At 40.1% G+C, this 16492-nt stretch overlaps 1 protein-coding gene across 9 annotated transcripts in view; it reads right to left on the bottom strand.

Annotated features, from left to right (window-relative positions):
- KCNMA1 (potassium calcium-activated channel subfamily M alpha 1) overlaps positions 1–16492 on the bottom strand; it is a 1464982-nt gene that overhangs the window by 109520 nt on the left and 1338970 nt on the right. For 7 of the 9 annotated variants that reach the window (XM_086922098.1, XM_086922095.1, XM_086922094.1 and 4 more), the window contains one exon: positions 2423–2553. In XM_086922098.1, the coding sequence (XP_086778224.1) occupies positions 2423–2553 (131 nt within the window). Of the gene's footprint in view, positions 1–2422; positions 2554–12189; positions 12274–16492 lie in introns of all 9 variants that reach the window. The other 2 variants (XM_086922093.1, XM_086922099.1) reach the window with 1 other exon arrangement.

Genomic DNA, 16492 nt, shown 5'->3' on the forward strand with positions numbered 1-16492 from the left:
TCAAAAACAATATACTCGCCTGAGTCAGCTGACAGACATAACCAACTCTGTACTGTTGTTGCCTCTCATGACATCAGCTAGGGCCAAGCCACTTGCTACATACTGGGGCCTATAGTTACAAAAGTTATAGAGGGTGGTTGTGCAATCCAATGGAATAAAGTGGTGCGCGTACAGGTCTTTAAAATAGTTGGTAATTTGGCCCTGCCTTTTCAGACATGTTCAGTTGCTCGATTGTCCGTGCAAAACCTTAGAAAATAAGAGCCCTGTGGGGACTTTCCAGTGCCACCCCCTCCCACATGATGGTATGGAACACAGTGGAACAGAGCTTCTGTGGGAGCTCTTACTAGGCAAGTACACGTGGGCTAAACTCATGCTAAAATCTGCTGCTTGTGGGGTATCTACTTCTACAGGCACACATGACGCTACATAAATCATCCTGCTAACCTACATGGTGACAATGTATGTTCCTGTGCCACCTACTAGCCATTTTCAATCATGCCCCTGTCTCCATGACAACCTATCAACATACCTTCTGGACTATCCTCACACTCCTCACTAATGACTGCCTATCCTGCACATACATGAAAACTTTTCCTTATGGGGTGGACGAGCCAAGCAGAGTTCAAGCCTAGCTTGAGGCAAATGTCTGGCTCTGGCTTGTCTCTTGTGGACTAATGACACCAAATAGAACCGAGCAAAGCATCCCCGGCACTGCCTTTTTAGAAGACAAAAACTGCCAAAATCCAGGAGAGTCCAGTAAAATCCTAAGATTGAAAAGTGTGCTTTACTGTTTGGCATGTTGCTAGATAAAAAGTAAAACTCAAACAGTGGCAGAACATGTATGTTTAAAGCCATGCTGCATGTGCAATGCTTTCTTTAATGAACCATTAACCAAGGAGCAAACTCTGTGGGGGCAGCAAGGAATTTTGCTTTCCTTTGTTTTGTTGATATTAGTGATTGCCGTGTAGCACCTCTTCTGAAATTGTTCTGTTTGTCAAGTTAAGTCAGGCATCCAGCAGTAACATTACATAAATAAAGCATCTCCTGCCTTCCTTCACAGTTAAATTCATCCATCCATCCCTCAGCCCGTCTGTCCATCCGTCCATCTATCCCTCCGTCCATCTGTCTGTTTGTCCGTCCAAAGAGTAAACAAAAATCAAAATAGGGAGTGAAGAGGTAGTGCTATAAAGCACTCAGGTGGACGCACCCTCCTCCAGTCAATGGTATAAATAAACAACAAGATCCACCTCTAAGAGGTTTCCTGTGAGCCAAGGTATGACAGGCATACAAAGTATTTGTTAAAATGCTCCTCACACACTAAAAGGGCCCTTGGTGTAATGCTTCATCATCGGGGTCTTCCCGCCCCGCTGCGGGACGGAGCGTGCTACGACTAGCGACTACGCTGGAGCACTTAGATATTGTAAGTGCTATGTGAGGTGTATTTGAGTTTGTCCGACCATCCATCCATCCTTCCACTGTATACATATCCAGCAGGCTAGTGAATACTGATTATTTGCACTTGTATTTGCCTATTCATCACCCTACTGAACCTCCTTCCCACCAATGACTACCCATTCTCGACACATTATTAACGAGCTATGCTGCACATCAGTGAATACAAATTATAATATCGAAAATCTATCTGGTAGGGCAGGAGGGCCAGACTTCACACTAGTGAATATCTAGTAAATATCTTTGTAGTCAATAGCGACCTTAACTCATAAGTTAAATCAATCCTGCACCTAATGAATAACTATCTTGCAACACTAGTGAATACCTATACTTTATACATAATTACACATCCATCGTGTGCACTAATGTTTACCTCCTACAGTAGTGACTACCCTTCTTTCTCATCAGTGAAGCTCAATGATCCACACTTGTAGATAGTGAATACACATGCTTTACAAGCGAATAGCCATCAGGTGCCTTAGTGGATGCCCATTTACATTAGTCAAAATCCACCATTCTAAGTTGAGGGTATCCACCTCACTGTGAATACTCACCATTCACACTAGTGAACACTTGTTCAGTACACTGCTGCAGTGAACACATTTTCATGCTAATGGATATTCATTCTTCACATAAGTAAAATACCCACAATTCACAAATGCAGATAACATTACAAATAGAATTATCAGACCAAAAAGATTCATGTTTACCACCTTAGAAAACAAAAGCTGAGTAACACTTTCTGGGATTAGTCACCACAAGCAACAGATTCAGAAAGATCTGTTTGTAATTACCAACAGAGCTGGTTACCAATAGAGCTGGTTACAGACTTTAGTATATAGTCTTCATTTGAGTGAAGACATGCAACTCAATGCAAATCATACAAGCCCATGAGGTACTACATAGTTTGCATGACAGTGTATGCTCAGAATCCACACAGAAGGATTGACAGAGATGTATATTGACTTACTGCGCTCATGAGGGAGTCCAGCACACTCACAGCAAACGCTGTCCCGCATGCGAATGGCTGCGTGAGGTAAAGTTCGGTATCGGGATCGTCATCATCATCTTGGTCCAAGAACTGAACATTCGAGTCATTCACTAGAGATTTACAAAGATATATAAGTTGGCTTGAGTTGAACTGATGCACAGAAATGTAGTGTTTGTTCATTGCAGGTGTGACGTCTTAAACCAAAGTAATGCCGATCCCCCGGGCAACAATTTGTAAAACAAGCATAACATTGATTTGTGTCCTTTGTACAATTATGACACGGAGGATGCTTTGATAAAGCTCAAGCAATCATGTCCCCCTGCAATAAAAACCCACAACACATTTAAGGATATGAGCGCTGGCCTTGCCACCCACGTGGACCTCATAGAGTAGAAGCCATTGAGGCTTGCAGAATTTCCACAATGAATATTCATCAGGTAAATTTACATTCAATGGATCAGAATGGGCAACATTAGCATATTCAATGGTAATAATGAACACCTGACTTGGCATAGTACCCATGTTGTGGTTAATACAGTGATGAGATAATACTAAGATGGTCACCGAGGCAGAAAATAATGTTTTCTGTTGGCCTCCATGTCACTTCTAGACTTTAAAAAAAAGAGTATAATGAGTACAACAGTAATATGGTATGTATTATGTGATGAGAGTAGCCTGACCCTGTTGGTGTGGTGAGGCTCAAGCAGCCAATGCATCCTGTGAGTGATTGCAGTTTGCAGTCTGGACATGAAGTTGGAAATATAGATACATAGAAGGTTACCAGTTAGCTCCAATTTTCTAAGACAGCATAATGTCCTTAGTCCTGACCTTCAAACAATTTCAACATGGCAGAAATATGTCAAGAAATACTTAGGCATCAATCAGCCCTTCGTCAGTACCTGCCCTGAAGGCTGCTCATCATTTGCAACTGAACTGAAAAATATTAGTTATTAGTGAACTGAAAAACTGAAAGCTGTTGTATGATTTCAGAGTAAATAAATTGACGCCCTGACCATCTTCATCTTGGCCCTCTTTGAGAACTAGCTTGTCTGAAAATATTGAATTATATTGGTAGAGGTATAGAGAGGTCCACCAATTATAACATGTACCCGCTGATTAAGATTCAGGACTAAAGTTATAGTCAAATATTTGCCTTTACGAAGAGGCAATATGAAATCCCAAAGCACAGTCACAGAAGCCTAGATCGATGCGACCAGGCTGCCGTCTTGGAAGTCTTGGCTATAGGGTGCCACACAGAAAGCAGAGCTTAACTTTATTTACTTCTGTGGGGATTTTCAGTATGTGAGAATTCCTTAAATCACTCCTTTTAGGAGTTGCCTTTTCTGACTGGAAATCTATAGATAGCCGGTCACCTACATTTTGATATAAATTGGAGGAAATTATGAGAAAATCATAAAGGCAAGGAAAGTTCAATCCAATATATTCAGTCACATGAGAAGAAGAATGCTCCCATGTATAAACGTTTGTAGTGAATGACCTCTGAATAAACAAAGAAACAAAGTGAAAAGTAAGAGCTGTAGAGCTCTTAAGCAGAAAAAAGAAGAAAAACATCCTTTTCCAACTGCATGACTAGTCACCCATCCTGGGTGAGAGTTAAAGACTTCAGTTATACCTGTTTGAAGTGGTGATCGTCAAATCTTTGCGTCTCTGCCAGATCATATGTTGCATCAGAATGTGGTGAGCTACATCTTACTCTATGGGTGTTTTGGGCAAATTCCAGTGCCAGTATTTTTTGTATGCTAGTAGTTCACGTCACATCTATCTCAAGGGTGTGCATTGCTTTTCAGGTTTCATGTGCTTTTCTTTTAATTTTGCTAACATCACAGGATAAGTACAATTTTTAAAAGAAGCTGTGCTTGAAATATCCCATGGGTAGTAGGTGTTGCTGGAGAAAAACATTATTGGTGGAAGAATTCTCTGCCAGAAATGTTTTTGCACACAATTTTCTTCATAAGCAAAGTTTTAGCACATCTAATCGAGTGCCCGGGAGAAGCAGCGCCCTCTTGCGCTGCGCATGGTGCTGTTCATGCTGATTTTACAGCACAAGACAAACTCCCAATGCTAAAAAGCAGAGCAAGCAGCGTGTCTTACCGTACTCCGCCGCTTGTAGAACTCCGTGGAACGCGGTGGAGTTTTTTCAGCACTTTTACGGAGTTCCACGTAGAACTCTACGAATTCCGCCCAGGCCTAGTCTATAGCTGCTCGCACAATATAAATCTGAAAAGTCAACAAATCTTTTTACTTGAAATGCCTATTCCTTACCCTGTTCTCGCTGCACATGAGATTCACATGACACAGGGTTCCATAAAAATAATTCTGTTATTCCAAATTGAAGTATCATTGAAAATATGTTCAGGTTGTAAGTAGTACCAAATATCAACATCATATAATCTCATTCCCTAACCAGCACATTTGTGTCAGGCCTGGCATGACCCTCCTTTCCACAGCACTGGACATCATAGTATGTCAGTGAACAGGCCCTCAGGTCATGACCTGGATGATTGGGGTCAAGGTGCACTTCAGAGTGAGCCAGGCAATATGAAAAAGGTCAAACAAGAAGGCAAAAACAACCAGATTTACTTCCACAGCCACTCCATGAAGTCCTTAGTAAGCTCTTTTGCATAAAGAGGCTGAAATTGTATTTCCTCGATTGAGATCTCAACCTCGTCAGACAAAAATAGGCTACTTATCTCTGGCTGTTGTTCACAATTGTTGGTATCTTTTAAAGAGTTCCATATTCTGATTATTTATTGTTAGGCTGGAAATTCCTTTGTGGGTATCATTAATTGTACATGTGGTTAAATTCCCACCATATCCTTGGGCTTTCTATTGGTTCGTGTTCTCTTAATTTGTGACTAGATTGGAGACTAAGTCCTATCCTGAGGGTCAAAGCGATTCTCCTGCAGGCTTTGGCACCCTGGGGAAGCCAATGAGATCAAATATGAATCTATGAAAGCTATCAATGCTGGAGAAGTACAGTTGCAATGAAGTAATCAAGGATTCACATGCTTAGAACAGAGTACCATCATGCTTATATGCTGTTGATGGTATTATTGGTGAAGTATTCTCTGAAGAGGTTCTAGCACACCAGGTGTCTCAAGTGATTTGCAACCTTGACATTGAGGTCCTTGCAGTACTGTTTTGCACATGTAAGACCTGACTTCTGTTTAGCCATGTTTTAGATTCCCTGCAAAGACGGATTAGCAAGAAATTATGTTGTAGGCACTCTTTGCCAAGCAGAGTGAGTTTCCCAGAGAATGGTAGGTTCCATTTCAGATAGCAATAGTCACTCCATCCATCTTGCATAACACTTTTTTATAAAGTGTTTGACCTTAAACATCCGGCCCCCTCCAATTTTCACCTTTTACTTCTCTTGGCATCTGCACAGGCAGCTATCTGCATGAGATGACGGATTGGAGAAAATAATTGACAAATAGACCCTTTGGTTCATGGAAGATCTGATAAATCGTCAGGGATTAACTGTGCGCATCCTGATTACCACGTTCTTTTGAAGATAGAGGTAACATTTTCTTTGTCACAAATGATTGTAGCCTGCTTACTTTTCTACTTGATTCTATAGTTCCTCAGTACCACTTTCCATGAAAAACGCCTCAAATTGAAACTGTTTATAACTTAAATAGCAAGTTACAGCACCAAGGGACCCTGCATGTTAGTCAGAACTCTATGAATGTTGCCTATCAATCAAATCCATAAAGATCTACAGGCTATTTGAAAGATGGATTCTTGAAAGGCATCTCCTGATTAATGGATGAGTGAATAAAGATGGTTGGTCTGTATGCTTCCTATGCATGCATATTTATGTGACTGTCATATTTGCCTCCATTCAAACACGTTTTAAACATTATTTTGCTAAAGGTGGAAAAGTGAAAACAATTTGAAAAGATTGACACAGCAATGGATTAAACACTTTTTCATGGTAGCAAAATACAAAGCAACTCAATCTGAGCAGGTATGTCATGGAGGCTGTAGAATGTAAGTATGTACATATCACAAGTTAGAGTGTAACAGTCAAGTTCTACAACCTAGGTAGTCAGAATGCTACATGAATGGCTACTACCAGATCATTAATAAAGATAGGTTGAATGTTTTCCACATAAATGTATTGTTATGGTTGACAAATGTATCCCTTTGACGATGTGCCTTATGCCTGATTTTGTTAAAACCAATGAAGAAGGAATAAACTGAAAGTTTTTCACAGCAATGGGCTTGAGAGTTTTGATGTCTCTGTAACACACAGCACATGTTTTGAAGACATCTTCCTATCTATTTACATCGTTAGTTAGATGCTAACAGTCATACTTTAGAACATTAGTAGTCAGACTTTTAAATTCAAAGATGATGAATCAACCTAAGAAACTTTCCCCATATCTGGTGGATTGATTGACATACAGAGAAGTTCTCTCTGTCTTGCAGTTTTTTAACTTAAAAGTCGGTGGATAAATCATTGGCAGAAAATAGCAATACATTTGTTAAAGAAAAAAAGTTACCCTTTGATCCTGGATGCTGGTGTTTGTTGTGAATTGATCCAATTGAAAATTCCCACAGACAGCGTGGTCTACCTATCATCATTTCTTTCAATACCTCATGAGCTAAGTAGCTCTTCAACTGCATTTTGTGAGTCTCTGATACGATTTGTCATCATATGGATGTTGAGTCTTGTCCCTATCTCCACAATTCCTTCACTTATGTTGACAGGTTCAGTCACTTTGTACCTGCCTGTTTTCTGATATTACACACTGGAGTGAAGCTGTCCATCAGGACTTTCACTTTGCTGTTCTTTAGGTAATAAAAGAATGACCTCAAGGCTAGACCATCTAAAAGAGAAATTACGTGTATATTTGGATTTTCTTGTTTGGATCGACTGATAAAGAATTCAATACGATCACCACTAAAGTCCGGACCTGTTCATTACGAAACTTCTCCTGGGATTTACTCCACACAAAAAGACTGATTATGATATTTTCTTGATGGGTGCTGATTCCATATGTAGTTTGAAGGCCAGACCACTCTCAACTTTAAAGCAATGGTTTGCATTCGTTGTTCACATGCCCTCTGGAGAATGAAGTGTGGTTGTAGTTTTATCTGGTTGTTTCTTCACAAAAGATCAACTACTCTTATAGCTTGCACTGAACAGTGCACCAGAATAGGGACTTCTTAAATGTGATCAAGATTTATATGACATCTTCCTTGTGGACAGTGTCAGATGTTTGTCTAAGTTAGTGTTCAACGAGCTGAACCAGCAACCTGCTACAGGCGGTGGTTTTAATGCAAAATTACAATGAACATTAGATAAACTTTATATTTCAATACTGTGCAAAACTTTAATATTTGAAATTCATTTTTACAGTCGTCATCGAACCATTATTCTTTTGATGGAGCATCTTTGTAACCCCTCATTAGTGTTCAGGTTGTCTCCTACAATTACAATTGCTTTTGAGGACACAAGGTGTAAAAGAACCAAGGTTGTCTTGCACAGGACTCTACTGCCATCTCTTCTAACACCGCAGTACTATGAGAAAGCCGCTTGATTCTTCTTGTCCTACTCTTCTTGCTTGCTTCTGAAATGGAGTGTTCACTCTTTTCTCTAGAACCATTAAATGATTCTTCAACAAATGAATACTCAATGAAGGCTTTCTTTGGCATGCTATCATACCCAATAGTTTGACATATGCAAGCATCCTTCTTGCTGATGTCAGATCTTTTCAACTTGGAGAGAACAAAGTCATACTTCCCAGAGTGGCTTCTCCACAAGGACGGAATAGCATTGCCCCACTGCCAAACATGCCCCCAGGAAGCCCCAGAGATTAAAAAAATTGTAATAAAGCATATTTATTACCATTATATTTTGCATCCACCCATTCTGGACCGAGTGTCATTGCTGCAGCAGGGCGGCATGGTGGGCTGGCTGTACACTTAGGTTTAAATTGTGCATGTCTCATTGGCCTGTTGTCTTGCAACAGCCAGCCAGACAGCGCAGGGAGAGGCCGCTCCCTCTAATTCTGGTGCTTCTCTCATGCTGGTTAACAGCACAAGAGCAGTGCCAGGATTGGTTAGGGGAATTTGCTTGAGCCCGTGTAGCCTGGATGAGACGTAGCAGAACAGGTCTGGAGCAAGGAGGACGTTGGACGTTGTGCAGCAAGCAAGGTAACTGGTTATTTCTTATTTTTATTTACACTCACCACTCACCTTGCATGCATGCACGCACCGACCACACATTTGCCTGCCTTACCTCCCCACTCTGTATACTTGCCAGCCTCCACTGCATCCTTCATCCTTTAGGAGTGCTATGCTTGGGAAGGAAAGTAAATAAATCAAGCTTATTTTTGGGACCATTGTGAAGCTCTGTGGGACTCTTGACCTCTTTGATTTTACAATTTTGCAGAATTGGTAGGGCAATGTCTAAATGACTTTTGTGGGGCAAAGGTACAATGGTATACACTGAGACAAGGCACTAATGGGCATTACATGGTATGTTTTAAAAGTCAGTAAAGTGCACTTTTCCTATATTCTAGTTTTCTAACTTCAGCCTCCTGACTAGCTCTCATAGACGTCAACCAGCACTGCATCTTAGGCAGTAATTGATCACTGTACTTGCTAAAATATGATTCCGTTAAGTCATCAGTGCTTTAGTAGAGTGATTTGAGGCATGCTAACAGTTCATCCGCATGTCAGTGGGAAAATAATTAATGAATGTGCCCACCTTCTTCTGCATCTTGTGATCATACTTAGAGAAGATGAACATAAAACTTCTACACTTCATGTTTGGAGAAAATATGAGAAAACTGCATTGGGCAAAACTTTTCTGCCACTGAGCCTGACTTTCGTTTAGCGTGCAGGCACAATGGTGAATAAGAAGTTGACATAGTTTCAAGTATGTTGCAGCGGATAATCAAATGCTCTGAATTTGTTATTCCAATGTACACATAATCGTCATCGAGAAAGTCTGTTCATTAGGTAGTTAAACTTTCTGCCATGTGAAAAGTGGCATCTCTTTCGGCATGAATATTGCTTTCCCAACGATATTCCCCTCGGTCATTTCTATCTTGATGACCGTCACCTTTCATGAGGACATCCTACTGATCTTCATATCCAGGCTGATCAATGCGTGACCTTGATCACAATGGAACATATGGACACCGTCAAGAGCATGAACTGGACTTTCACCCTGCCATACCCTTAATATTCTCTGTATGTGGTAGAGTAAATATAGAATTTAGGTTATTCCCACATTAATATCCCTCCACAAAACCACCTGATATGTTACTTTAAAAAAAAAATTTCTCTCAACAGTGAAAATAGTTTTTTTTGTTGATAGTGGTACTGTTACTGATAATGGCCTTCGCACTGACAATCAAGTAGGCATGATCATCAATTATGAAGTGATCCTTGCTGTTAGTAGTATGGAGTTCTCTGAGGAGAACACAGAAGTCAACAATAGGAAGGGCTGTCAATGAGGGGGACAGTCATGATGCAAAACAGGGCTCTACATAGGATAAAGGATGAAATATTACTATGAAGTTCAATAGAAAAGTCTGAGAATGAAAGACTTGGCAGATGCGAAAGGTGCAAGGAGTACATAGAATATAAAACCCTATACATTTTATTGATGTCGGAGCATGCAGCTCCTTTATGCTTTTCCTATTATGAACCACACTCCAAAATCTAAAGAGTGGCATACTCTGTGAGGCCAATCTTAATATCTGTGAATCTTTATTATCATTAGAGACTACCACTTATCAGTCTCCGCATCAGGCAGAAATTCCAGTTATTTACTAATAAAATAGCTCTCAAAGCCCTACCCTTCAGTATTCAGGAAGAAAATCAATTACAGATCAAGTAGTTTATAACAAGGTCAGAGCTAAGACAAAGCACACATTTTATATGAGGATGACCTTTAGTCATTGACAATAGGGAGGCAATTACTCCACTTACTCCTGGCTGCTACAATTGAAACATCAAGCTCTCATGGATCAAGATATGTCATACATAAATTATTGTAAATTGTCTCCATCTGCTTCTGAAATCTTGTTTGAAGACAATGTTTAGAACGCAGAAGTCAAAAGTCACCTTTCTCTCTGGCAAACTTGACACATTAAAAGTGAAAAATATATTGAAGCATGGTCGGTCACTAAGAACTACATTACAAGTGGAGCAATGAATATATCTGTAATGGTCACCAAACCGGAGATGGACTTAAACTCATAAACAGTAATTTCTTGAGAAAAAAAAATAACTTAAGAATGCCCCACACAGACTGGGTAGGCATTTCAAGTGAGCACTACCTTTAAAGGTAATTCACTGAAGTTTCCTAGACTACTGAGGACAATTAATGCTCTAAGTTGTTGAATCTAGGAGGAAGTGTACCATTTGATATAATTTTCAAATCTTGTTTATTCCTAGCCTCACTCCAATTAATTGAAAAGGCACAACCCCTTAGCAAGTGAAAAAATATACTACAATCATGTACTTTCTTTCATCCTCCTTGACTAGGCAGGAAGTCATAACACTGTTTGCATCCCACATAATTCCTTCTTCACAATGACCCATCTGTACCTAGAAGATAAATATTCTTATCTCTCACAAGGATCCATGACCAACACCTAACCCCCAAAACATACACATGCTCAAACTTTCATGCAACAAACAGGCATTCATGAGGGGACTAAACCTATCTATTCCTGTTGTCACTTTAAATAGTACCATGTCCTGATATCTCGACTATGGTGTGAAACTGATGTTGAGCAGCTCCAACTATTCCTTCAATCTAATATTTTCATGGACGTCATTTAAAATAATTCTCACTGTCATATTACTACAGCATATTCTGTCTCTCCACTCCATCTCCCCTGCCTGATTGCACCTCAATATATATCCCATCTATACACAACATATTTGAATAACTGCATTAATGCAACTTATTGGTAAACTGAAGTAAATCTGACCACTACACTTTGCACCTTACAGATAAGTATATCATCAATCAATTCCATTTGCTTACATGTTAGAGGTCATGTTGTGCCCTTGCTGTTGCCTCTTGTTTCGAGCTTTCTATGCTTTAAGAAGGCAGCTAAGTTGACCACAAGTTGGTAATCAAAGGCAGTGTAGTGTATGCCCAAGCAGCATATCAGCTATTATAGAACTATAAGACATGGTAACCTTCAACTTGGAAGACCTGTTCTCATCTCCTGTTACTGTAGAAAACAACTCATCAGGAATATCAATAATAAACCTAACAAACATAGAGTTTACAGGATGGTTTGAAGCTACTTCTATACTTTTCTTTAAAGAAAAAATCGTTATCTCTCCTTTCAATTTGGTTGAAACTGTGAAGAGATATCATTCAAAATGACAGCGTACTAATGGTGGAAAGGGACATGGAACTGAGAAATAGTGTTGGCGCCAACCAAAAATATCCCAACAAGAAATTGTGAAGAACGATGCTATGGAAACAGCCATCAGACTGGTGCGATCAAAGGATTTTTACTGATGTTTGGTGAAAAAAACTATTAAAAAAAAAAACAAGACAAGGCAGTCAATTTTCCACCAGAAAATCACAAAAACACATTGAAAAGCAATGCCTGGAGGGTTGCCCCTCTGATGCAGCCAGATAAATAAACAGAAAAACAAGCTGATGGCAGTGGGTAGGAGAGAAGATACCACACATACACACACATACAGACGTGAACAAGAGAGGCTCTTCTTACCCAGCTCAGTTATCATTGGAATGTGCGTTCCACAGTTTTTTTCCTGACTGAGTGAAATCAAAGGGAGCAGTTTGCCAGGTTTAGCTAATAAGCAAATTATCAAAGAGAAGAAGAGTAGAAAGAAAGAAGGTGAGGGAATGGATCAGCCAGATCTCTGAAGAAAAGAACATATAGTGCATAAAAATGCCAACGGGCCACCTTCTGGATTAGTGCCACTTTTCCCGCGGTGCAACAGTGTATGCCCACATGCTACGATCCTGATAAGAGAAAAAAACCTGTGGAAGTAGAATTGATATCCCCCATTTTGTCCACTCTGAAACAAGAAATCACAGCTCATATAACCTGGGGACTAACACTTGACCGTTTACGGTGAAAGACAGATTAAAATTGAATTTTTTCTGTAGGAAGTCTCTTCCATTGCTGATGGTGGATCACAGCACTCCTGCTAAATAAACTTAAAGGCGGTAATGTTATTTTAATTCAGCTGCTGACTTTAGTCCTTCACAAACTGGTTCAGCTCAGTAGAGATATTTAGCATTAAACCACTCTTACCTACCTGAAAAGCGTGGAGGTCATGTCCAATGTGCAGAGCGTATCAGAGCAATTATACATTCTACATCGGCTAATAACAATACATATTAGAGTACAGCCCACAGGTGATGAGACAGTCCATCTATGTCGGACTATGGCATCACTTGAATCGTTTGTGCTGATGTCAGAAAACAATGCTAAACATTATACAGCTCAATTTGCTCCCTCCCTATCTCCTTGTAATAGCAAGACCCCAACTCATGCCTGATAACAGTGGCTGGTGGCTAACTATTATGTTTATATTTTTTTATTTTTGTCTTTATTGCCAGCCTGAATGTCATTATTGAGAAGAAGGCTCATTCAAAATGCATCAAGAGCAGCTGGAAAAGGTTTCTAACCACTGTAGCACAATCTAAATGGAATTCAACATTACATGTTTCCTACTCTTTTCCAGTTCACGGCTATCGAGTGCCACCTCTTGAATCAGATACATTAGATTTGATCACAGTAAACATACTAGGCATATCTTCCCAATAACGGTGATGTTCCCTTTTCACCAGAACTAAATTCAGGAGCTAAATTCAGGAGATTGCGTTTTTGTTGGAAATTGTTTAGTAAGAAGCAGAGGTTGTAGCACCCTAAGGGGTCTTTTAAAGCAGCATTGTAATAATTATTGCAGCTGTCTATCAAATCGGGATCACTCAGTAGCAATACTGGGACATGATCCATTGCCATTGGATAGATGATCCTCAAAATTGTCTAAGTCTCTGTTTTGCAGGGCCTTACAGTAACAGGGATGTCCCTGTTATTGTTGTTTCACAAAACAAATCTATAACAAAAGGAGATCAAATATAAGAGCTTTGGAAAAGTGGCAGATGTTGTCTTGTTATCTTATGTCCACAAATAATTCAAAATGCACCTGCATGCTTTCCAGTGGCTCTTCAAATAGTTTTCTACCATGAGGCCTTTTGTGTGCTTCCTAGAGGACTCATTAAATGCCCTCTGTCGATTCGAACTGTAAGAGGGGAAGAACAGACCAACATTGTTCTGCCCACCCTCAGTTGAAGAGATTGTCCTGACGGCTGAGGCTCTTCCTGGCAATGAAAGGATCTGGCTCTTAGATATCTTCTATTGCTTAATTTGTGAAAGTATCTAAGAATTTCATTTCACATTGATTGCGGTTCTACGAGTGGAACTCTTAAAGGATGTCATTGCTTATAGCCACTGCGAAACATAGCAGTGATGTAAATCTACATTAAGATGGTCTTACATTCTAAAGAGAGGAACATTTCTTTTTCCAAATGAATTCACTTCCTTGGTACTCTTCATGGAGAAACTATTTCAGCACTTTCAATAAAATTGTGGTCTCTTAATAGTTCAATTTCTATTGACATTGGCACTTGTCTGCACCCCTAACGTCGTTCATTCCATTCCATCATGCTAGGCCAGTTTAAGAAAAGTAGTCTTTCTCCCTTGATGCTGTTCTTCGTTTTGGTATATTCATTTTAATTTCAACTTCAACTGAGTACATCATCGTTATGATTTTTTTATTCTGTTTAAATCGTACAACATGTGTCGCAATATTCCACAATCTAGCAAAGGAGATTACTTATTTGACTGCCCTGGAGGCATTGCTTTGACCAGATCTTCTAAATATTAATTTTTGTTTTCCGAATTAGAAGCAGTGTACTGGAATTCAATATCTCTCCTGTCGTCTGCTAGTCTTGGAGAAAGGCAGTACACATCAAAAACGTATGTTTAAAAGACTCAATATTAGGGTAGTCCAAGTGTTATATCAGAGCTCATGGCTTAACATTATGAACTTAGTTAGTGAGGAATAAATATACCCACCGACTTGTATTGATGTTTTCAGTTTTTTTTTAAGGCAGACTAAAATGGTCTGTATAGCCAAATGCGGTGCAGTGGGCTACCACATCAGCGCGGCAAGTTTGCCACTGTCTACTGTTCTGTCATGTTATTCTGCAGGCCTTTGAGTAGTACTGGGTTTCTGATCATTTCTGAATTTTTATACATGCTGGAGGGTTTCAAAGCCCACCACAATACTGAGAGGAACGTATATCTGATGGACCAGCTCTGTACTAAGATGCTGCATCAGAAACGTGGGGCATAGACATATAAATGGCGAAGGCCCAAAGATATCAATGCCTGATCATCCAAGGAATGAAGTTGCAGTGGAGAAGGTCAATAGAAAAAGGTAAACTCTCTTGCAAAATCTTATTTAATCTGAAGGAATCTCATTTTATAGGTCACCTTTTCCATACCAGAGATGAGGTCAATTGTCACACTGAGTTTACGCTTGGAAGCAGAAGCAGGCCTTTCCTGCAGGTACCATACATACTGCAGAAGGGAATGTGGGACCAGCAGACCCAGACACTACTTGTGCTCCAGCGGTGAGGGTGTGACATCCAGTGAATTGTGACTCTGCATTAGAGAAGATCAGCAGGGCTTCTGATTTCCAGATTTCTTGAATATTGAATACACGAATTCATGCCATGTTAACTTATTTCAATCTTAAAGAGTAAGGTTAGATGCCTAAATACAACACTTAACTGATAGGGATTGAGTTATTTAGCAGAACAACCTATGCTTTACTGCTGTAACATGCAGATGTTTTTTTTATTTCACTTATATAATTGTAATTTGTTCCATTTCTACCTTATACGACAGGAGGCTCTGATACACAGCTGAACACATGTAATTCTTGAAATAACTCAAGAAATAAATCCCTGCAGAACAAACCAATTTGGATGGCAAGTTCTCAGACAGCACAATGAAACAACCTACCTAAAGACCTTTGAACCAGAGAGCTTTGAGAATACAGAATATCATGTTTTGGAAATGTATGGTGAGAGCATCCCATTGCCATTTTATAGTTTTCTAGTGGAAGAGAAAAGGGTTAATTCAAATGAAATTTCCTAAGTTTGTTTTTCGTACCAGTCGCTGATACAAGTAACTACCAGTCAAATTGTATCTGCTTATTGACTACTATGGTCCTCATTTTGGGTTTGACAGCAGGGCCGGACTAGCCTGTAGCGGGCACCGGGCGTTTCGCCGGTGGGATGCCAGGGTGGGGGCCGGTTTTAAGCGCCTGGGGGCCCGTTTTTGTTACCGGGGACCGATAATATAGGCTTCCTGTAACAAAATCGGCCGCACCCGGCCACAGCAAACAGCTCGGCCGCACCCCCCTCCACCCACCCCCCCCAGGGGTGCCGGCCAAGCAGTTTGCCAAGGCCGGTTTCCGTTCCCAGTCCTACCCCGTTTGGCAGACACAAACGTGATAAAGTACTCTGTCTGCCAAACTCTTGGTCCGCCTGCCTATTTAGAGTCAGGAAGGCTGTTGGATTTCTGTTGACAGGGCCCTCATCGATAAGAAGCTTACTCCAATGGCCTGACTGAGTGCCGGCCGTCTAAGCAAGGGAATCACACAACGCCTTATTTAGAGATGATGGTCTGAGGTCCTTCTGTTCTGTCCATTTGCCACCAGGACTAGCCTGGTTGTGATGAAAAGAAAAATGCAAATAATGACCTTCACATTCAGGGAAAACAACCTTGTGTGTGGGGGTATTTAGTTAATTTGATTTTTAAAAACAAACTTCCACTTTGAGAGTTTGTTTTTGAAAAGGCCTCAGAAAGAAAGGTAATATGTGTCTTTTTGGACAAAATGTTTTGTATCTGCATCCCACTCAATCCACGAAAGTCTTTTGTTAACTTTAAGATGGTAAATGTGAACAACATTTTTAATTTTCACTAC

Source organism: Lissotriton vulgaris, chromosome 5 (assembly GCF_964263255.1).
Source record: "Lissotriton vulgaris chromosome 5, aLisVul1.2, whole genome shotgun sequence".
Classification (NCBI taxonomy): Eukaryota; Metazoa; Chordata; class Amphibia; order Caudata; family Salamandridae; genus Lissotriton; species Lissotriton vulgaris.